We start from the raw sequence: 22668 nt of genomic DNA, 5'->3' as shown, positions 1-22668 counted from the left end.
TCTGCACACACAGACACTTCTCTTGAGGTTCCATGTTTATGGATGATGTTGTGTTAAGCCTAGCCAATTCTGTGCTATTGGGAATTCTCCAATCGTGAACATTGGGGTGGGGAGGAAGACAAAAATGCCATGTGAGGAAAGGAAAATGCAGTCGTCTTTTTGGAGGATGGCTTTTTAAATACACCCTTCTTAGCAGGCTGCTTAAAATACACAGGAGAAAAGGCTCTGCTGGGCAATGAACCAGTTGAAAAGCTGCCCACCCAGATCACTGTTGCAGGTTGACTATTTGGCTTAGCAACTCATGGGATTTCAGAGGCCCTTGAAGTTTTTGGTGAGTATAGTGTGGGGGAGAGCAGGCTTTTTAAAGGGGGGGGCCATCCTCCTCTGTGTAGCACTGTTTAAGATCGCTGTAAGTTGACCAGTTTTTGTTTTTGTAAGTTAATCATACTAATTCCCAGTTCACTAGTGGAAGGAGACGCCTTCCTCATTTATACTAATATAATAAATCTCTTGAGGAACTCAGTGAGCAGTTGACGAGGTCAATAGTTCTTTGGCGTCAGTAGGGCTGGGTAGCTGGAAAAACCCTTGAGAGCACTGGCCTGAAAACCAGGAGAGCTTTGTTTTCCAGAGCCAGCTCCCCAGAAAGCAGCAAACATTGCTGCCTGTTTAGAAGCACAGCCACAGTAGGTCTAAGATTGTAAATGCATCTCCCTGCAGGTGGGGTTAGCATTATGGGTGGGCTGGTGCCACTAATGAGCCATTGCATGACAAGACTCTTCTGGGGTTTGGAAATGGAGAAAAGCCGGGCATTCATTACCTTTAGCTTCTCTTAGAGGCACTCCTCTATTGCTTGGAAGTCTATTATGGGGTATAAGGTGCTACATGATAGCTGTTTCCCCCCTTGCTAAAATGACATGGATGAATTTTAAAAATGAAATGAGACCTTCTAGAGGCAACCATTATCTGCAGTGCCTGGCTGGTCGACTTTAGAGTAGGAAGCTCTTGAATTCAGGAGCAAATTAGTTAAAAACCCCAAGTTCCAGTGGTAACTGGTATAAGCAAAATGGAAACTGAGGGGCTATGGCGGAATCTCTGTTTGTTGGAACGTAATAAAACCATGGAGGAAATACCAGATTTAAGGGCTGAGACGCTGGCCTGATGGGTAAATCAGTCAGGTTCTTGGGAGTCAGGTTCTTGGCCCTTCAAGGACTTGCTATGCAACCTCAGGCAAATTCCTGTCAGTCTTTGTGCTTTCTCTTTCTTGTCTCATCTGACAGTTATGAATATAATGTAAAATAAAGATCAACTATCACTGATAACACTGTCCTGCAAATGAATACTGTGAAACATCAGGGAAAGAGGAAAAAATTAAGACACAAGAAAAGCATTTGGCAGTGTCCTTAAACTTTTGGGGGGCCAGTGTAAAACATGAAACCTAGTAAGATAATTGGGCCATTAGATCTTCATCATTAAGCTCACTTTGCAAGGAAGTGTAAGAAATCTGTAAAACAAAAGACATTCTTATCTCAGAAGCTCAAGCTGGTGATTTCCAACTGCCTCTTTACAGGAGGGGGCTCAAGGCTTCTGATGAGCAAAGGCTGTATGTTGTATGACAGTCCACTCTGCACCTACACTCCCACATGCCACGACTTACAACTTGGTTAAAACCATGAAAATAATGACCATACCTCCCCAGCCAGCAGGGTCTGGAAGGCCTGAGGAGGCTCATTTTTAAACATTGCACTTTAAAAATTGGAAACCGTGAGATGAAGAAAAATTCAATTAAGCGGAAATGAGTTTTGTTTTACTGCCTGCTGCTGAAGGGCTCTGGGCATGCTGAAAGCTAAATAAAAAGCACATCACTGGCTCGCTCTTTCTTGGATTGGTCAGTTGGCCCTTTTTGCAGCAGTTGCTCCAACTGTTCTAAACACAGTGAGTGACTGGAGCCAAAAAGAGAGAGCTCAGCAAAGTCATCCCATCTACACTCTGCTTGGTAGGACCACACTAAAAGCACAGTTTCATGCTGCTAGCTCTGGTGAGGAGACAGCTGCAGGTTTGGGAGGTGCACCAAGCATTCCTTTGCTTAGGGAGGCAGAGCACAGGTGAACAGAGGAAAGACACCCCTACTCTCATCTGTTGCCCACCGAGAGGCAAGAATCACACCAACTTTCCCAATTGAGGACTGTGTTCGGCCAAACAAGCAGGTTCAGGGCTGCGGGATTCCAGAAGTTGCTCTGAGCTTGCAATCAGACCTCAAAGCCCCAGATCCCCTCAGCTCTGGATCGTTGCCCTCATCCTTCACAATGTAAATTTTGTACAGTTAAAGAGAAATGAAGTCTCGTTTCCTGGGGGGGGGGTAAAAAAAAAAAAAAAGGACCCACCCATCCTTATTTATTGCCATAATGACTTTGGAAAACAGAAGCTGGTGCGTTTGTTTGTATATGCCTCCTGTGTTGGCATGAGATGTGTACGGTAAAATTATGTAAAATAAATATGGAAATTCTTTAGATGCTGATGTGTCTTGCTTTTCATTTGGTTTGCTGGAAGTTTTTTCTCTTGACATAAATAGAATAAAAACTGAGTGATGTGAGGTCCTTTTATGATGAGAAGGAAACCAAATATACAACTAACTCTGAATGCCAGAACTATTATACTTAGAGCCGTGAAATACCAGAACCACTCATAAAGGATTGATTAGAGGAAGTTCCCTGGTTTTTCTAATAGTCATTTCCTGGGCACAATCCTCTGCCCCCAGACTTAGGAAATGAGCAGGAGAAATGTTGACCATATAACTTTTAGTTCCTGTTTGTTCAGTGGCATTTTAATTTTTTTTTTTGAGACAGAGTCTTGCTCTGTTGCCCAGGCTGGAGTGCAGTGGTGTGATCTCAGCTCACTGCAACCTCTGCTTCCTGGGTTCGAGTGATTTTCATGCCTCAGCCTCCAGAGTAGGTGGGATTACAGGCATGCGCAAACACGCCTGGCTAATTTTTTGTATTTTTAGTAGAGATGGGGTTTTGCCATGTTGGCCAGGCTGGTCTTGAACTCCTGACCTCAAGTGATTGGCCCACCTGGGCCTCCCAAAGTGCTGGAATTACAGGCGTGAGCCACCATGCCCGGCCTGTCCAGTAGCATTTTTAAAAGTCCTTCACACTCACACATTTTTCTTTCTAGACAAAGTATATGCAAGTGTCTATATTTACAGAGGGACAGAAACACCTCATCAGAGTCATCAGGGCTCCTGGACAAACATTTTCTAGGAGAATCTCCATTTAGGTTTTTTTCCCTGCAGGAGGCTTTATTAGTGTGCAGACCCTAAGTTTAGCTGGAATGGAAACAGCAAGAGAGACTTTTTCATTACATTAAAAAAAAAAAAAAAAGTCATAGCATTTCTTTACAGCTGGGATTCCACTGTGGAAAAACTACAGCATGCTTCTTTTCCCCACTAGTCATTAGTTTTGTTTGGCTGAAGAGAAGATCCAAAGCAGTGGCACTGTCCAATATGGTAGCTACTAGCCACACATGGCTATTTAAACTTAAATTAGTATTAAATAAAAGTTTAGTTTCTTACACTAGACACATTTTAGGTGCTCAATAGCTTCATGTGACCAGTGGCTACTGTATTTGGACAACACTGATATAAAACAGTTCTATCATTGCAGATGGCTCTACTGGACGGTGCTCATAGAGTCTCCTTAGGGAGAGTGGGCAAGGAAATCTCATTCATCACATGTTTAGCTACTAGTTATCCTGGAATACTTGGTGAAATATTCTGAGACTCCTTAGACAGTGGCAGTGCCAACTTCTCTGCCACCTTATTGTGTGTGTGGCATTTCCCTCTCTCCCTTTGTTTTTTCTCCTTTCCTGGACAGAGAAAACTTAAAAAAAAAAAAAAAGCACTACATAGAACAATTTACTTAGGTACAAAGCAGGAGGCTGAGCTCTGGACCTCTGAGTTCTCTAATGCTGCCACTGGGTTGTTGTGACTTAACCTAAGTCCTAGAACTGCTTTGTCCCCTAAAGTCTACCCACTTAAACCGGAAAGTTAGTACCTCCCAGGCAGAATGCCCAGTGGGATTCTTGGAGGGATTAAAGGTCTTTTAGTGGAGACCCCCTCTGCTATCAAGGAGAGTCATGATCCTTTGCCAAAATCATCTCCCGTGTTAAGTGCTTTATTATGCTGAGAAAGGCAAGAGATCTTACTGGGTTATATACCAAGGAAGGGTGGAGAAGATGAGAAGTTCAAATGGGAGTGAAGATATTGGTAGGGGAATACAGAAGGTGCTGTACATAAGGTCTTTTTTTCTTCACTAGCTCAGTCTCTTGGGTGGTGGTTAGGGAAATTCACAATGTGGCTAGGAAGGGCTCTGTTGCTCCTAAACTTGGTTACTCATTCCTGAGGCACTGGTAATGGGCATGAGAATTTTGGCTAGTTTATGCAGTATATACCATGTTTTTGGTAGCCTAACTTATCTTCCATTCTCAGCCCCTCATCACCAGCCTATGTTGCATCTTTCTTTTCAACATACTATCAACTGTTTTGAGTACAGCAGGTTCATTGGACTGCTTCCACTTTATCCTCTAGTGTACACAGCTTCCACCACAATGCTAACCTAGTAATAACTTTCTGGGATTATAAAATGGGTGCAGCTCACAAAGGAGAGAAGATCTGGTCCCCCCCACAACAACCCCCTTATTTTAGTTTGGTCACTGGAGACTGGCTCCTGAGCAGTCTGATTTTCTTTCTGACAGTGGTTTTCCAAAAAGACAGCTGCTTAAAGAATAAAGGAAAGATATCACTAGCCAGAAAGAAGTAAGCAAGACTCACTCAGGAAAACAAACGGAAGCTCCGCAGTCGGTGTTCCATTGCTTTCCTGTCCTTTCCCCTTGGGCCCAGGATTCTACTCAGCTAAAATCACAAAAGGAAAAAAGAAATGAAAGGCAAGTCAGTGTGTTGCACATTTTAACCGATGGCTAAATTGGAAATAACATCTTGAGAGGTGATCCTCAATGTATCTGCATGTATTTCCTTAGATTTGTTATGTGAGGCACAGTTTAAAAATTGTCCTTTACAGTCTGAAAGTGTGTCCTTTGCCACACTTGCTTAGAAGAATGCTATTTCATTTTTATTCAGAATTCCTGGTGCCTTTCTTCGTAAAGTCCCTTTGCCTGGCTGTGCAGGGAGCACTGATCAAGCTCAGTATGGATGATTATTTGGCTCATGACTGCCACAGGGAAGTAAATAGTTCAGCCACTACTGTGGAGAAGTATTGAGTTGGGAGGGAGAAAAAAAATCAATGTTTATAAAATGGGGCCAAATCATTAGGAAAAGGGAAATTTTATTATCATCCTTCTAAAAGGAGTAATACAAATAAACCATCCAAAACTATTAAATAAAGGTCTTTTAAATGATCAGCTCCTGCCCGGGGAAGAGTATATCACATCCTCTCAGAGAAAGCAGGCATGGGCTTCTGCATGTAACATCTGTCTCTTTTGATCTTTTAATTCATTTTCTTCTGTCATTTTTGCCATTGTGATTTCAGGATTTTCCTTTAGAACCCTTTCTTTTTGGTGATTTTTCCTTTGGCCATCTCCAAAAACACAAAAATTGAATAAAAGTATTACACACAAATTGGTATGTTATTCTGTAACTAAACTGGGCAAGTTACAGGGTGTCCCTGAACTGGTCAGAGCTTACAAGGCTCATAGAGGCTGAGCTGCCTCTAGAGTTGTAGGAGAGGCTTTTTAAAAAAATTTAATGATTTATCTTTCTTTTGCTTGCCAACCCTGGACCAGGATCTCCTGTTGGCTGGGAGGGGTTGGGGATTTGGGAAAGGCTGGGAATTGCTTTCTGAAAGATAAAATATAGACCCAAAAAGTGGTCTTGGCACACATTTGGAGTTGGAAATAAGCAGTTAAAAAAAAAGAGCAAGAGAGACCATTAAAATGGTAAATAGATTTCAACAGATGGCTTCTGCACAGCAATGGAGAGCCCAGGCAAGAACTTTGGGGTTAAATCTCATATTTTAGTCACCTGGGACTAGTTTATTATTTCAGAAAAACAAACATCCATAAAGTAGACAGCTCCCTCCCCTCCTCTGAAGTGGAATCCTTGAAGGTTGCCTCCTCACTGGCCAGCTGCCTGCAGATAGTGGCCTAGGGAATTGAAAGTCACTTTTTCGACACCTGTCAACTGCAGGGCTTAAAGCTGGAGGAATACAATAACTAAGAAACTACATTACTGGTGGGCCAGAACTTCTATACTCAGTATGTGTGTGCTGGCTTTTTAAAAAAATCATTTTAACATTTAATGCTCCTCAATTAAAGTGATTCCCTGGAGTGGATGCCAAGCTTCATTTAGAATGCGCATTAACCACTTTCTGTATCGGTAGTTAAAGGCACTGAGGGATTTAAACAGCAATCCACAAGTCTGTTCAGTCAAGGTTTGGCGGAATAAAGCAGATTATAAACAATAATATATGTCTTTCTGTTTTTTTTTTTTTTTGGAAGGGTTCCAAACTCACAAACGGAGCTAAAGTGCTATAAATATATCCAGGACTAAGCTTTGGGCTCCACAAATGTACTCCATGAAAGCCATGGGCACAGGAAGTGCCACTTTTTATCCTGTGTGTGTCCATGAGCATGACTTTAAAAGAGCCTTTTATTACACAAAGTGTCCATCAACTGAACTTACCTTCTAAATATTAAAATGGAAACCGAGATTGCTACGCAAGTTGAGAGGAAAAATAAATCCTGCTTTTAGTGCGTATGAATGTGGCTGCTGCTTAGCACAGTCCATTGGAAGTCACCTGTCGACTCCTTAATGCCCTCATAGTCCTACATGTTCAGCCACTGCATCCAGTAGCATTAGGTTCAAATGGTGACTTTCCCACCTCTGGGATAAACCCACCCTGAGTGCCTAGAGCTCCACCATGAGACAAGTGCATGCTGTCAGGCAGCTCCTGCCTGGTTTTCTCACCTGGTTTTTAACTTCGGTGTTCTATCGTTTAGGAATAAAATCAGCAAAAGATTCTGTCATGCATAGAAAGCAGTCTGTAACTTGTGAACACCCTGACCTGGTTTTTAGGACCAGGAATACAAAGGAAGGAATAGTGTCCCCAGAAGTGATTCCAGTACATGTATCCCACAAGAGAGTGAAAAATGTGAAATAATTACATTTGTTTTGTAACTGTGCTAAGAAAAAGTGATACAACAAAACACATGAAAGAAAATTTTGAAGAGTTCAAGTATAAAAGAAAAATACAGGTTGAGTATCCCTAATCTGAAAACCAAAATCCTAAATGCTCCAAAACCCAAAACTTTTTCAGCGCTTACATGTCAAAAGAAATTGTCATTGAAGCATTTTAGATTTTGGCCTTTTGGATTAGGGATGTTCAACTGGTAAGTATATAATGCAAATATTCCAAAATTAAAAAAAAAACACCCAAAAAACCAGAAATCAAGCATTTCGGATAAGGAATAGTCTCCCTGGACTAAGAAATAAGCCGTGAATTCCCAGTAACTATACATGATTCATGCAAAGTGATCCATACAAAAATCATGACAGGAATATTTCAAGGACAAGTGAATAAAGATTAGGTTAAATAGCTTTACCTGTTCAATCCTCTAGTGTAATGCCAATTAATGTATATTTGAAAACTGACCATACTTGGTGCATAATAAACACTGGCTGACAAGCATAAGAAGGAAGCATATTTTTTCTTGAGTCTGATAATCACTATACTTTAATCCAACATCTCTCTGGTGAAGAAACTGTGAATGATTACTAAAGTAATTAAAGATACTCAAGGTAAAGTTCCAATAATAATCATAACAACTTTTCAAATCACATGATTACAAAAGACGGTATTAAGGTCTTTTTTTTTTTTTTTTTGAGAGACAGAGTCTTGCTCTGTAATCCAGGCTGGAGTGCAGTGGCGTGATCTCAGCTCACTGTGACCTCTGCCTCCTGAGTTCAAGTGATTCTCCTGCCTTAGCTTCCCAAGTAGCTGGACTACAGGCATGTGCCACCATGCTCAGCTAATTTTTGTATTTTCTGGTAGAGATGGGGTTTTTCACTTTATGTTGGCCTGGCTGGTCTCAAGCTCCTGACCTCAGGTGATCCGCCCGCCTCAGCCTCCCAAAGTGCTGGAATTACAGGCATAAGCCACCGAGCCTGGCCGATATTAAGGTCTTTATGGTATAAAATGAAAGCTCAATGTGTATATATAAAATCCACCAAGAGGCCTGATAATGCACCTTTGAGTATGGCTGCTTTTGTTTTTGCTTATCCTGATAACACAGTTCAGAGAAGCTTTTGGACTTGATATGAAAGGCTTGGATAATTACCCTGATTCTGAATAAATAAGATCATGTGGCCAAGCCTGCTGGCTCTTGCCTGTAATCCCAGCACTTTGGGAGGCCGATGCAGGCAGAGCACTTAAGACCAGGAGTTCTAGATCATTCTGGGCAATACAGGGAGAAAAAAAGTAATTAGTTGAGCCTCATGGTGTGCACCTGTGGTCCCAGCTACTTGCGAGGCTGAGGTGGAAGGATTGCTTGAGCCAGGGAGTCAAGTCTGCAGTGAGCTATAATGGTGCCACTGCACTCCAGCCTAGATGAGAAGAGTGAGACCCTGACTCAAAAACACGAAAAAACCCAAAAAACGGCATAACTGCTGTTATTTCATTGAAGCTAAGATATAATTGATTGTAAGAAACATAAGTTTATGTATCACTAAGAAAAAAATGCTGGCAACTGAACTACGATATGCCATTGTTTATAAAAGCCATCCAATTTTGGATATGTTAAAATGAGAACTGCGCTCCAACCTGGGAGACAGAGTGAGACCTTGTCTCAAAAAAAAAAGTGAAAATAGGTGCATCTCCCCAATACAGGAGCACCCAGATTCATAAAGCAAGTCCTGAGTGACTTACAAAGAGACTTAGACTCCCACACAATAATAACGGGAGATTTTAACACCCCACTGTCAACATTAGACAGATCAACGAGACAGAAAGTTAACAAGGATACCCAGGAATTGAACTCAGCTCTGCACCAAGCGGACCTAATAGACATCTACAGAACTCTCCACCCCAAATCAACAGAATATACATTTTTTTCGGCACCATACCACACCTATTCCAAAATTGACCACATAGTTGGAAGTAAAGCTCTCCTCAGCAAATGTAAAAGAACAGAAATTATAACAAACTGTGTCTCAGACCACAGTGCAATCAAACTAGAACTCAGGATTAAGAAACTCACTCAAAACCACTCAACTACATGGAAACTGAACAACCTGCTCCTGAATGACTACTGGGTACATAACGAAATGAAGGCAGAAATAAAGATGTTCTTTGAAACCAACGAGAACAAAGACACAACATACCAGAATCTCTGGGACACATTCAAAGCAGTGTGTACAGGGAAATTTATAGCACTAAATGCCCACAAGAGAAAGCAGGAAAGATCTAAAATTGACACCCTAACATCACAACTAAAAGAACTAGAAAAGCAAGAGCAAACACATTCAAAAGCTAGCAGAAGGCAAGAAATAACTAAAATCAGAGCAGAGCTGAAGGAAATAGAGACACAAAAAACCCTTCAAAAAATTAATGAATCCAGGAGCTAGTTTTTTGAAAGGATCAACAAAATTGATAGACCGCTAGCAAGACTAATAAAGAAAAAAAGAGAGAAGAATCAAATAGACGCAATAAAAAATGATAAAGGGGATATCACCACCGATCCCACAGAAATACAAACTACCATCAGAGAATACTACAAACACCTCTACGCAAATAAACTACAAAATCTAGAAGAAATGGATAAATTCCTTGACACATACACTCTCCCAAGACTAAACCAGGAAGAAGTTGAATCTCTGAATAGACCAATAAGAGGATCTGAAATTGTGGCAATAATCAATAGCTTACCAACCAAAAAGAGTCCAGGACCAGATGGATTCACAGCTGAATTCTACCAGAGGTACAAGGAGGAACTGGTACCATTCCTTCTGAAACTATTCCAATCAATAGAAAAAGAGGGAATCCTCCCTAACTCATTTTAAGAGGCCAGCATCATCCTGATACCAAAGCCGGGCAGAGACACAACCAAAAAAGAGAATTTTAGACCAATACCCTTGATGAACTTTGATGCAAACATCCTCAATAAAATACTGGCAAACTGAATCCAGCAGCACATCAAAAAGCTTATCCACCATGATCAAGTGGGCTTCATCCCTGGGATGCAAGGCTGGTTCAATATACGCAAATCAATAAATGTAATCCAGCATATAAACAGAACCAAAGACAAAAACCACATGATTATCTCAATAGATGCAGAAAAGGCCTTTGACAAAATTCAACAACCCTTCATGCTAAAAACTCTCAATAAATTAGGTATTGATGGGACGTATCTCAAAATAATAAGGGCTATCTATGACAAACCCACAGCCAATATCATACTGAATGGGCAAAAACTGGAAGCATTCCCTTTGAAAACTGGCACAAGACAGGGATGCCCTCTCTCACCACTCCTATTCAACATAGTGTTGGAAGTTCTGGCCAGGGCAATTAGGCAAGAGAAGGAAATAAAGGGTATTCAATTAGGAAAAGAGGAAGTCAAATTGTCCCTGTTTGCAGATGACATGATTGTATATCTAGAAAACCCCATTGTCTCAGCCCAAAATCTCCTCAAGCTGATAAGCAACTTCAGCAAAGTCTCAGGATACAAAATCAATGTACAAAAATCACAAGCATTCTTATACACCAATACAGACAAACAGAGAGCCAAATCATGAGTGAACTCCCATTCACAATTGCTTCAAAGAGAATAAAATACTTAGGAATCCAACTTACAAGGGACGTGAAGGACCTATTCAAGGAGAACTACAAACCACTGCTCAATGAAATAAAAGAGGATACAAACAAATGGAAGAACATTCCATGCTCATGGGTTGGAAGAATCAATATCGTGAAAATGGCCATACTGCCCAAGGTCATTTATCGATTCAATGCCATCCCCATCAAGCTACCAATGACTTTCTTCACAGAATTGGAAAAAACTACTTTAAAGTTCATATGGAACCAAAAAAGAACCCGCATCGCCAAGTCAATCCTAAGCCAAAAGAACAAAGCTGGAGGCATCACGCTATCTGACTTCAAACTATACTACAAGGCTACAGTAACCAAAACAGCATGGTACTGGTACCAAAACAGAGATATAGATCAATGGAACAGAACAGAGCCCTCAGAAATAACGCCGCATATCTACAACTATCTGATCTTTGACAAACCTGAGAAAAACAAGCTATGGGGAAAGGATTCCCTATTTAATAAATGGTGCTGGGAAAACTGGCTAGCCATATGTAGAAAGCTGAAACTGGATCCCTTCCTGACACCTTATACAAAAATTAATTCAAGATGGATTAAAGACTTAAACATTAGACCGAAAACCACAAAAACCCTAGAAGAAAACCTAGGCAATACCATTCAGGACATAGGCATGGGCAAGGACTTCATGTCGAAAACACCAAAAGCAATGGCAACAAAAGCCAAAATTGACAAATGGGATCTAATTAAACTCAAGAGCTTCTGCACAGCAAAAGAAACTACCATCAGAGTGAACAGGCAACCTACAAAATGGGAGAAAATTTTCGCAACCTACTCATCTGAGAAAGGGCTAATATCCAGAATCTACAATGAACTCCAACAAATTTACAAGAAAAAAACAAACAACCCCATCAAAAAGCAGGCAAAGGATATGAACAGACACTTCTCAAAAGAAGACATTTATGCAGCCAAAAGAGACATGAAAAAATGCTCATCATCACTGGCCATCAGAGAAATGCAAATCAAAACCACAATGAGATACCATCTCACACCAGTTAGAATGGCAATCATTAAAAAGTCAGGAAACAACAGGTGCTGGAGAGGATGTGGAGAAATAGGAACACTTTTACACTGTTGGTGGGAGTGTAAACTAGTTCAACCCTTGTGGAAGTCAGTGTGGTGATTCCTCAGGGATCTAGAACTAGAAATACCATTTGACCCAGCCATCCCATTACTGGGTATATACCCAAAGGACTATAAATCATGCTGCTATAAAGACACATGCACATGTATGTTTATTGCGGCACTATTCACAACAGCAAAGACTTGGAACCAAGCCAAATGTCCAACAATGATAGACTGGATTAAGAAAATGTGGGACATATACACCATGGAATACTATGCAGCCATAAAAAATGATGAGTTCATGTCTTTTGTAGGGACATGGATGAAATTGGAAATCATCATTCTCAGTTAACTGTCGCAAGAACAAAAAACCAAACACCGCAAATTCTCACTCATAGGTGGGAATTGAACAATGAGAACACATGGACACAGGAAGGGGAACATCACACTCTGGGGACTGTTGTGGGGCGGGGGGAGGGGGGAGGGATAGCATTAGGAGATATACCTAATGCTAAATGACGAGTTAATGGGTGCAGCACACCAGCATGGCACATGTATACGTATGTAACTAACCTGCACATTGTGCACATGTACCCTAAAACTTAAAGTATAATAATAATGATAAAAAAAGTAAAAAAAAACCAAAGAAAATAGGTGCATCTCAGAACTGATCAAATATAATATTGTAACTATGATGAAAACATTTGACTCAAATCACCTTAGGAACTGGGATTTGAATTTCACTCATAAATATTTAAACTCAATATTTTCATTACTAAATTGTAGCTGATGGGTTACATACCTATTCTATGATAAATATTTATTTATGAAGGGGAATTTTTAAGGGCTTGAAGTTTGATAAAAGCTTTCATGTTCAACTGAAGCATATTATTTGTCTGGACGCTAAAGTCTTCTGCAACCCAAGCTCAGCTCTGCTATAATCACACCCATTATTCATCAATCTCAGAGATGCTGTAGTGTAGATGGAATAATAACCCATAGTCAAGTAGTTAAACCTGGCAGGAAGCTAAGAAATACCTATTTAATAGAAAGGTTCACTTGATTATAGCAACCTTTTAGCTGGAAAATGCTGAAACATTAAAAAAAGATATACTAGATACAATTCCAGATATTATACGTTGGGTGTTACCCTTCTACCTGACAAGCATAAGAGATAATATGTGGCCAGTTGGCTGACTTCTTACATCTTTATTAGAAACATAATTGTAATAGGTTTAAAGGATTTAGTTAGTTTCTGATTGGTAATTCACTACTTTCTACGAGACTTTTCAAGATATCTCATGTAGTATCTTGAGATATCATATAATTAATTCTAAATATACATAATACTGAGAAAAGGCAATGCCATGGGCCTAGAACAGTGTTTTAAGGCATAGGGAGACGATCTATAGATTATTATATGATAGCAAGGTTTCTGAAAATTCAGACACTCATGAATAAAGAATAGAGATTTTGGAAATTGGCTTTAGAATGTATTTGAAAACGTTAAGTTGATGGCTGTTTTTAGTGATAGCTTTGAATATAAATTTGAAACCTTTAAAATAAGATAAAAGATAAGTTATATTCTTTGCTTAAAAACAAATCTATACAGTTTTAGATGCGGCAAAACAGGTAATAAAAAACTTGTCTAAGAAATATCAAGTTTGAATTGCAAAAGACAGATGAAAAAAGGAGTTCCTTAATAGCTTCTTGCTCAAATACCCTGTAAATTAAAAATGAATAAATGGTTTTTGATTTGCTAATGTCTTAAAAAATGCACAAAGTAATACCAATTAAAAACTGCATGCATCATCCTGGTGACTTCACTATAACTAATGCATGTTTCTTAAAACACATTTAATTAGTGTGGAATGTGAAAGACTTAAGCTAAACAGCAGGTTGCAATGTAGCAAGGATTGTGGTGAAAGAACAGACAATGAAGAGAATGCTCTACTAGAATTACAGCATTTCAGCATGTACTAATATGCATATCACTTCCACAGATTAATTATTTCAAAAACGAATCATCTTGGTGAATGATTTTGGTTTATATCTCAGAAAATAAGAAGTTAAGATAGAAAAATCACAAAATAAACAGCACTAATATGCCTCATTTCTGTTATAGGGGCTTGTTCCAAAGAACAGGTTAGCTCACGCTAATGAAAATCTTCTTCACCGTTGAGGACTATACTAAGCAAGTTTATTACTCATTATTTTAATAGTAACACCTGTTAGAAAAATTATCTTTTAAGTGGTTATCTTTGCATCTCAACTCATTTTTTATTTCATTTCTCTTCCTATGTCAACTATCTACTTTCCTCATATAATAGTAAAACTCAGTGAATTCCCCAGATGGAGCTTTTGGGGCTTACAGGGAAAATGTTGGGAGCCAGTTTCAAGAGTGGCATACCTGGCTGGGCACAGTGGCTCACACCTGTAATCTCAGCACTTTAAGAGGCCTGAAAGCTGCTTGAGGCCAGGAGTTTGAGACCACTCTGAGGAACACAGAGAGACCCTATCTGTACAAAAGATACAAAAATTAGTGGGGTGTGGTGGCACGCACCTGTAGTCCCAGCTATCTCAGCTACACAGGAGGCTGAGGTGGGAGGATCCCTTGAGCCCAGGAGGTTGAGGCTGTAGTGAACCATGATCACACCACTGCACTTCAGCCTGGGTGACATTGCGAGACCCTGTCTCAAAAAAAAAAAGAGTGGCATACTGGTCTATCCTTTAAATTAAAATGATAGCATACTTGTCTACATTTTTAATAAAAAACAAAAGCTCTTCTGGTATCCAGAAATAACTTCACATTAACATATCAGATAGTCCCAAATAGACCTAACAGTTCAGATCTAAGCTTTTTTTTTTTTTTTTTTTAAATAGAGACTGCTGCTACATATGACATGGTCATTATAGACAATTAAAAGAGCCCTAAAGAAATTCCTTTCTTGTTTAGTGAAGGTGAGTTTAAGGAATCTGACCTAACTCTGATGAATTCTCCAGAATCTGTTTCAATCCTAGAGTGAAAACAGAGTATTATTCTAAAATGCCCCAGGGTTTTGAGATTTTCAGTAAATCTAGTTGTTCTGACTTCTGCACCCCTTATGTGACAAAATTCTGCTTTCTCCTTTGCTTTCTTTTTCTTAACACCCCTCTTCTTTCCTATCTTCCCAATTCTGTCTGCCAAAAGAATAGACATCTTAGCTGCCTATTCAGACCAGGTGTACAAAATGCTACAAAAGATAATTTGATCTCTACCATGTTGGGATGGCATGAAACTTTCCCTAATGGTTACATTTGCTTCTGTATGCTTTTAAAAAAAGCAGCCATGTTTAATATTGTGAAATATGATCTGTCTCCTCTTCTGCCCACCCTCTAAAGCAGTGATAAATTTCAGAGCATGCTCAGCAGAACTGGATTATATTATGCACAGTACACATGTTCATCACCAAAACTGTACTGCCTAGAATGTATGCAAGAAGAATGAATTGCTGAGACTTCAAAATCCCAGTTCCACAGAACTGATTTTATTAGCCAATACATACCAAAGACGGGTGGAAAAAGAAGTATTATTTTTGTAGTTTTCTTTCATAATGGAAGCCTTATGCTATTACAGACTGCAGTTTTCCAGTCTTTTGATTAAGCCTTGCCAGCTGTGTGCCGCTGCAGCACCAAAGAAACTGTTTTGCAGCCTGTCACCTCCTCTGGCAGGCAGCCATCCTGGTCTCGGAGAGTGGGGTCAGCACCTGACTGGAGCAGCAGCTCTACAATATCCAGAAACTCACAGGCAGAGGCTGAAAGGAAAATTGACAAATGTGAAAACAAGTTTACTATGAGACAGAGAAACTCCTCTACTTCAGCAGGAAAGGAAAGTGCTGAGCAACAAGGAATACTGAACAATGAGCAATGTTACAGTGGCTGAAGGATGATCAGGCCTGGTAATGAGAACTGTGGTATTATGCTAGATTTTCAAGCCTTAGGAAAATCAAATTTACCTTTTTGGTTGTCTAGAAACACACACACAAACAAATATATACTCTAAATTGTGAGGCTTTTGGGCTCTAGTCTTTAAGAATGGGATTAAGGAAACGAATAAAAAATAGTATTTAAGTATCTATTTTACTCTGATCTTTATTTCAGAATAATGATACATGTGCAGGATATGTCAAAAGGCTAAAAATACTGTAAATGTCAAATAAAATGTTTTGTTTTGTTTTTGAAGAGGGGATAAGTGGGTAACTAACTGAATTTTACAATTTGTAAATTAAAAAAAAAAAAAAGCTGGCCCAGAAATCAGACTGTTCTTCTACAGGAACTAAAAAAAAAAAAAAAAAAAGGGCACCAATGGGTGTAACTGATAAGTTCAAGGTATAGGAAGGGGAAAAAAGGGCATAGAGATATCAAGACTTATAAATATGGTATGGTATTGCTCCAAAATGGACAAACAGACCAGAAGCTTAGAACAGAGGATGATCTATTCTTCTGCACACATATGAAAACTTAATTCATGACAAAGCTGGCAGATCAGCGGGGAAATAAAGACCCCATGAGTAGATGGTGTGGAGACAACTGGACTCACTAAAGGCAAAAAGAGGCACCAGATGAAACATAAATGGCAATAAACATATAAAAAGATGAGCATTCCACATTATCAGGGAAATGAAAATTAAAACCAGGAGATACCATTTCATACCCACTAGATTGGTGAAAATTAACTTTGACAATGCCAAGCACTGATAAGGACTGGAGCAGAGAAACCCCTTTAGATGTCAGAGTGTACACTGGTGTTGCTATTTTAGACAACACTAGAGCATTTACAGGTTAAACCTAAACACACATATACCCTCCAACCTAGCAATTCTACTTCTAGTTATATACTTTTGCATATGTTCTCCAGGAGATATTTGCAAGCATGTACACAGCAGACCCCAAATGTAAACAGCCCAAATGCTCATCAGTGGTAACATATAAATAAAGTATTGATCACTTGTACAATGAAATCCTGTAGAACACTGGAAACTAATGAACTATAGCTTCACACAACATGGGTTTACCTCCAAAACATAATGTTGAAGGGAAAAAAACAAGTGAGAAGAATACATATGATATGATTTCATTTAAACAAAATTTTGAAAACAGGTAAAACTAAAGAATATTATTCAGACATACAAATATGTACTGAAACTACAAAGGAAATCATTAATATAAAATTTGGGATAGTGGTAATCTCTCTAAGATTACCACTAGGGAAGGCCATATGATTTGAGAGGCATGCACAGGAGGCTCAAAGATATTGGTGATGTTCTATTTCTCCAGCTAAGTAGTGGGTAAATTTTTAAAAGCTTTGTTTAAATTCTTCATATACATTTTATATACTCTTTTGCAGCATGATTATCACACAACACAGTGTGTGGGTTTTTGTTGTTGTTGTTGCTTGTTTAAGAGAAAGAAAGGGTATGGAGCTGAATTTCACGGACTTTTTGAGACAGGGTCTGGCTCTGTCTCCCAACCTGGAGTGCAGTGGTGAGATCATGGCTCACTGCAGCCTTGACTTTCTGGGCTCAAGCAAATCCTCCCACCTCAGCTTCCTGAGTAGTTATAACTATAGGTGTGTCCTACCATGCTTTGCTCTCACTTTGGGAGTCTCACTTTGTTGCCCAGGCTGGTCTCAAACTACTAGGCTCAGGCAATCCTCCTGCCTTGGCCCAAAGTGCTGGGATTACAGGCATACACCACTGCACCCGGCCCTATAGCCATTTTATTGAGCACATACTGTACCAGTCCTGTCAGGAATACAGGTAAGATTCCTGCTATTCAGAATGGATTGTAAATATGTAAACAACCAACTCTAACACAAAAGAATGAATAAGAACTGTGGCAGAAATACATATACTGCAAAGGCAGGGAGGAAGGAGGAGACTGAGGGATCAGGAAACACTACAAATTGGTAGTAAGATGTAAGATGAGCTTTGAAGGATCAAGCAAAATTTCTGAGAAGGAAAGGCATTGCAGAATGCGAAAATACCACTAGCAGAGGCATGACAAGGAATGCTAGGAGAACTGTCTCTGCTGGCTCAGGGAAGCAGTACAAAGAGTTGAAAGTACAGAGGTTGGATTGAAGTCAAGTTATCTAGGGCCTTGAATAGGTCACACTAAGTCTGAGTTTTGTCAAGTGATCCACAGGCATTTATGAGGAGTGGAGTGGCATACTTTGGCAAGCATTGATCTGATTTCTGTCCCTATAGTTTCGTCTTTTTCCAGAAATAGAAATCATATAGCATATGGTCTTTTGTATCTGGTCTCTTTCACTTAGCATGTTGCTTTTGCGATCCATCCACATTGCTTCAAGTATCAGTTCTTTCCTTTTGATTGCTGAGTAGTATTCTACTGTATGGATGTACACAGTCATCTGGGCTGCTTCCAATTTTTGGCATTATGAACAGGGATCTTACAAATAGTTGGGTAAAGGTCTTTGTGTTGTCTTGTTTTATGTTTTCACAGCCTGTGGGTAAATACCTAGAAGTAGAATTGCGGAGTCATATGGCAAGTGAATGTTTAAACTTTCCAAGAAACTACCAAACTTTTCTAAAGTTTTCATTCACACCAATAAGTATAAATTCCAGTTGCTTTGCACCCTTACCAGCACTTTACTATTATTAAAAATATTTTTTAGCCATTCTAGTTAGGTCTACGGTGGCTTTTCATTGTGATTTCTAATCTGTACTTCCCTAATGTCTAACAATGAACATTTCTTGTGCTTATTTGCCAACTATCTATCTTTGGTGATTTAACTGTTCAAATCTTTTGTTCATTTGTTAATAAGGTTGTCATTTTCTTATAAGAGGTCTTTATATGTTGTGGATACAAAATTTTTTTTTCCAAATATATGTTTTATAAATATTTTCTCCCAGCGTGTGACTTCTCATTTTTCTTAAGAGTATCTTGAAGAGTGGAAGTTTTTAATTTTGATAAAGTGCAATTTATTTTTTCTTTTATAGTTTGTGCTTGTGTTTCATCTAAAAAAAACTTTGCCTACACCAAGATCACAAAGATATTATTCTAGTTCTTTATCATTACTCCTCTTACATATACATCTAAGATCTTACCTTCCCAGTTAATTTTTGAGTAGGCTTCAGGCTCACCTTTTTGTTTTGTTTTGCATTTTGATGTCCAATTGTTACAGCTCTATACGTTGAAAAGGCTATTCTTCCCTCCACTGAATTTTATGTTGGCATTTTTGTCAGAAATCAGCTGACCATTTGTGATTGGATCTATTTCTAGGTTATCTATCATGTTCCTTTGATCTATATACCTATTCTTATACCAATACAACATTGCCTTGATTTCTGTACTTTATAGTAAGTCCTGAAACCAGTGTGGGGCCTCCAACTTTATTCTTTTTCAAAGTTGTTTTGATTATTCTAGGTCCTTTGCTTTTCCATATAAATTTTAGAATCAACTTATAAGTTTTTACAAAGATCCTGCTGGGATTCTGATGGGGACCCGCTGAATCTATGGATCAATTTGGAAAGAATGGACACCTTAACAATACTGAGTCTTTTGATCCGCGAACAATGGTATCTCTTTCCATTTAAATTTTCCTTAATTTCGATAATATTTAGGAATTATACACATACAAATCTTACACTTATTTTGTTTGATGTATCCCTGAGAATTTCATGTTTTTGAGGCTACTGCAAATAATATCTTTTAAAAATTCAGTTTACCATAAGCATAAAGAAAAACAAGATTTGTATACTAGCCTTGGTATTTTTGAACTTTTATTTTCAATTGTTCATTACTAGTATATAGGAATACTCTTCATTTTTGTATATTGATTTTACATCCTGTGAACTTGGTGAACTCACTTTTTCTAGTTTTTTTTTTTATTTTTTAATAGATTCTTGGGGTCTTATACATAGATGGACACATCACCTACGAGAAAAGGAAGTTTTATTTCTTCTTTTTAAATCTACATGGCTTTCATTTCTTTTTCTTGCCTTAATGCATTGGCTAGAACTTTTAATACAATGTTGGATCAAAGTGGAGAGAGTGGATATCTTTGTCCACAGTCTTAGAGGGAAAGCATTCAGCCTTTCATCATCAAGGACGATATTAACTGTCGATTTTCTCAGGCTAAAGAAATTCCCTACTATTTCCTATTTCTATTTTGTTGTGAGTTTTTGTTGTTGTTGTTTTAATCATGAAGGGAAGTTGAATTTTGTCAGCCTTTTCTACGTAAATTGATATAATCATATTTTGTTTTTTTGATCTGTTGATATGGTGAAATAGTATGGCTCTCAATTGCCAAACAAACCTTGCATTCCTAGGATAAACACACTTACACAAAATTTATTATCCTTTTTGTATTTACTAGGTTCAATTTGCTAACATCTTATTAAACATTTTTGCATCTATGTTCATAAGGAATACTGGCCTGTAGTTTTCTTTTCCTCTAAGGTCTTTGTCTGGATTTGGTTATCAGGGTAATTCTGGCTTCACAGAATGAGCTGGGCAGTGCTCCCTCCCCTTCTATTTTCTGGAAGTGTTTGTGTGTAAAATATTTTTTTTTTTTTTGAGACAAAGTCTCACTCTGTTGCCCAGGCTGGAGTGCAATGGTGCAAATGGCATGATCTTGGCTCACCGCAACCTCTACCTCCTGGGTTCAAGCAATTCTCCTGCTTCAGCCTCCCGAGTAGCTGAGATGACAGGCGCCCGCCACCACACCCAGCTAATTTTTGTATTTTTAGTAGAGACGGGGTTTTGCCACGTTGGCCAGGCTAGTCTCAAACTCCTGACCTCAGGTGATCCACCTGCCTCACCTCTCAAAGTGCCGGGATTATAGGCAGGAGCCACTGTGCCTGGCCAATTTCATCCTTAAACACTCAGTAGAATTCACCAGTGAAGTAATCAAGGCCTGGAAATCTTGTTGTGGGAAAATTTCTAGCTACAAATTCAATCTCTTTAATAAATATAGAGCTATCCAGATTTTCTATTTTTTATTTTTGTTTTTTTAAGATGGAGTCAGGTTATGTTGCCCTGGCTATATGTAGTGGCTATTCACAAGCATGATCATAGTGCAGTGCAGTCTTGAACTCCTGGCTCCAAGTGATCCTCTTCCCCAAGCCTCCCAGCTGGGACTAAAGGCGTGCACTTCTATTTCCTTTTTTTTTCGAGATGGAGTCTGGCTCTGTTGCCCAGGCTGGAGTGCAGTGGCACGATCTTGGCTCACTGAAATCTCCGCCTCCCAGGTTCAAGTGATTCTCCTGCTTCAGGCTCCTGAGCAGCTGGGATTACAGGTGCGCACCACCACATCCGGCTAATTTTTGTGTATGTAGTAGAAACAGGGTTTCACCATGTTGGCCAGGCTGATCTTGAACTTCTGACCTCAGGTGATCCGCCCGCCCCAGCCTCCCAAAGTGCTGGGATCACAGGTGTGAGCCACCACGCCTGGCTTTCTATTTGTTTTTCAGAAAACTTTGGTAGTTTGTGTCTTTAAAAAAATTTGTCCTGGCCAGGTGCGGTGGCTCATGCCTGTAATCCTAGCCGTAGCACTTTGGGAGGCCAAGGCAGGCAGATTGCCTGAGGTCAGGAGTTTGAGACCAGCCTGGGCAACATGGTGAAACCCTGTCTGTACTAAACATACAAAAATTAGCCGGGCATGGTGGTGCATTCCTGTGATCCCAGCTACTTGGGAGGCTGAGGCAGGAGAATTGCTTGAACCTGGGAGGTGGAGCCTGAAGTGTGAGTAGGCTGAGATCGCACCACTGCACTCCAGCCTGGGTGACTGAGACCCTGACTTAAAAAAAAAAATAATAATAATAATTTGTCCATTTCATCTAAGTTATCTATTTCATTGGTACAAAATTGTGTATAATGTTTCCTTATTTGCTTTATAATATCTTTAGGATATGTACTGATATCCTTTCATTCCTGAAATTGGTAATTTGCTTTTTTTTTTTTTTTTGGTGTCGCATCTCACTTTGTTACTCAGGCTGGAATACGGTGGCACAATCACAACTCACTGCATCCTGGAACTCCTGGGCACGAGTGATCCTCCTGCCTCAGCCTCCTAAGTAGCTGGGACTTAGGGGCTCAAACAACTATGCCTGGCATGTTTTAAAACATTTGTTGTAGAGATGGGGTCTTGCTATGTTGCCCAGGCTGGTCTCGAACTCTTAGTCTCAAGTGATCCTTCCGCACTGGTCTCCCAAAGTGCTGGGATTACAGGTGTGAGCCACAGCACCCAGCCTGTTTCTTCTCTTTTTTTTCTTCCTTGGTCTGGCTAGAGGACTATGTTTTATTGATCTCTACAAACAACCAGTTTTTGATTTCACTGATTTTCTGTTTTCTGATTTTCTATTTCAATGATTTCTGCTCTGATCTTTCTTATCGTTTCACACTTACTTTGGGCTTAATTTGCCCTTCTTTTTTTTGAGGTAGAAGCTTGGATCACTGATATGAAATCTTTCTTCTTTTCTAATAATAGTATTTAATTTCCTTTAAAGCACTGGTTTAGCTGCATCCCCCAATTTTTTTTTTTTTTTTTTTGAGGCAGAGTCTTGCTCTGTTGCCCAGGCTGAAGTGCAGTGGTGCAATCTTGGCTTGCTGCAACCTCTGCCTCCCCGGCCTGGCTTAAGCGATTCTCCTGCCTCAGCCTCCCAAGCATCCCACAAATTTTGACAAGAATGTTTTCATTTTCATTCAGTTCAAA

At 39.4% G+C, this 22668-nt stretch overlaps 1 protein-coding gene across 22 annotated transcripts in view; it reads right to left on the bottom strand.

Annotated features, from left to right (window-relative positions):
- Nucleotides 1-22668, bottom strand: part of ACBD6 (acyl-CoA binding domain containing 6) — a 246918-nt gene that overhangs the window by 6753 nt on the left and 217497 nt on the right. For 5 of the 22 annotated variants that reach the window (XR_008523208.2, XR_010137504.1, XR_010137505.1 and 2 more), the window contains 3 exons: nucleotides 15500-15748; nucleotides 14518-14644; nucleotides 4826-4906 (listed from right to left, as the gene is read on the bottom strand). The exons of 2 other annotated variants lie outside the window; for them this stretch is intronic. Coding sequence is in view for 6 of the 20 variants with exons in the window: in XM_054550413.2 (XP_054406388.1) it covers nucleotides 15594-15748 (155 nt within the window). In the remaining 14 variants the exon portion in view is untranslated. Of the gene's footprint in view, nucleotides 1-2762; nucleotides 4907-14517; nucleotides 14645-15459; nucleotides 15749-22668 lie in introns of those variants that run through there. 15 more of the 22 variants (XR_010137526.1, XR_010137508.1, XR_010137516.1 and 12 more) reach the window with 6 other exon arrangements.

The sequence above is a fragment of the Pongo abelii genome, chromosome 1 (assembly GCF_028885655.2).
Source record: "Pongo abelii isolate AG06213 chromosome 1, NHGRI_mPonAbe1-v2.0_pri, whole genome shotgun sequence".
NCBI classification, from domain to species: domain Eukaryota; kingdom Metazoa; phylum Chordata; class Mammalia; order Primates; family Hominidae; genus Pongo; species Pongo abelii.
The sequence above is the reverse complement of the archived record's forward strand: the minus strand, read 5'-3'. Positions and strand labels throughout refer to the sequence as shown.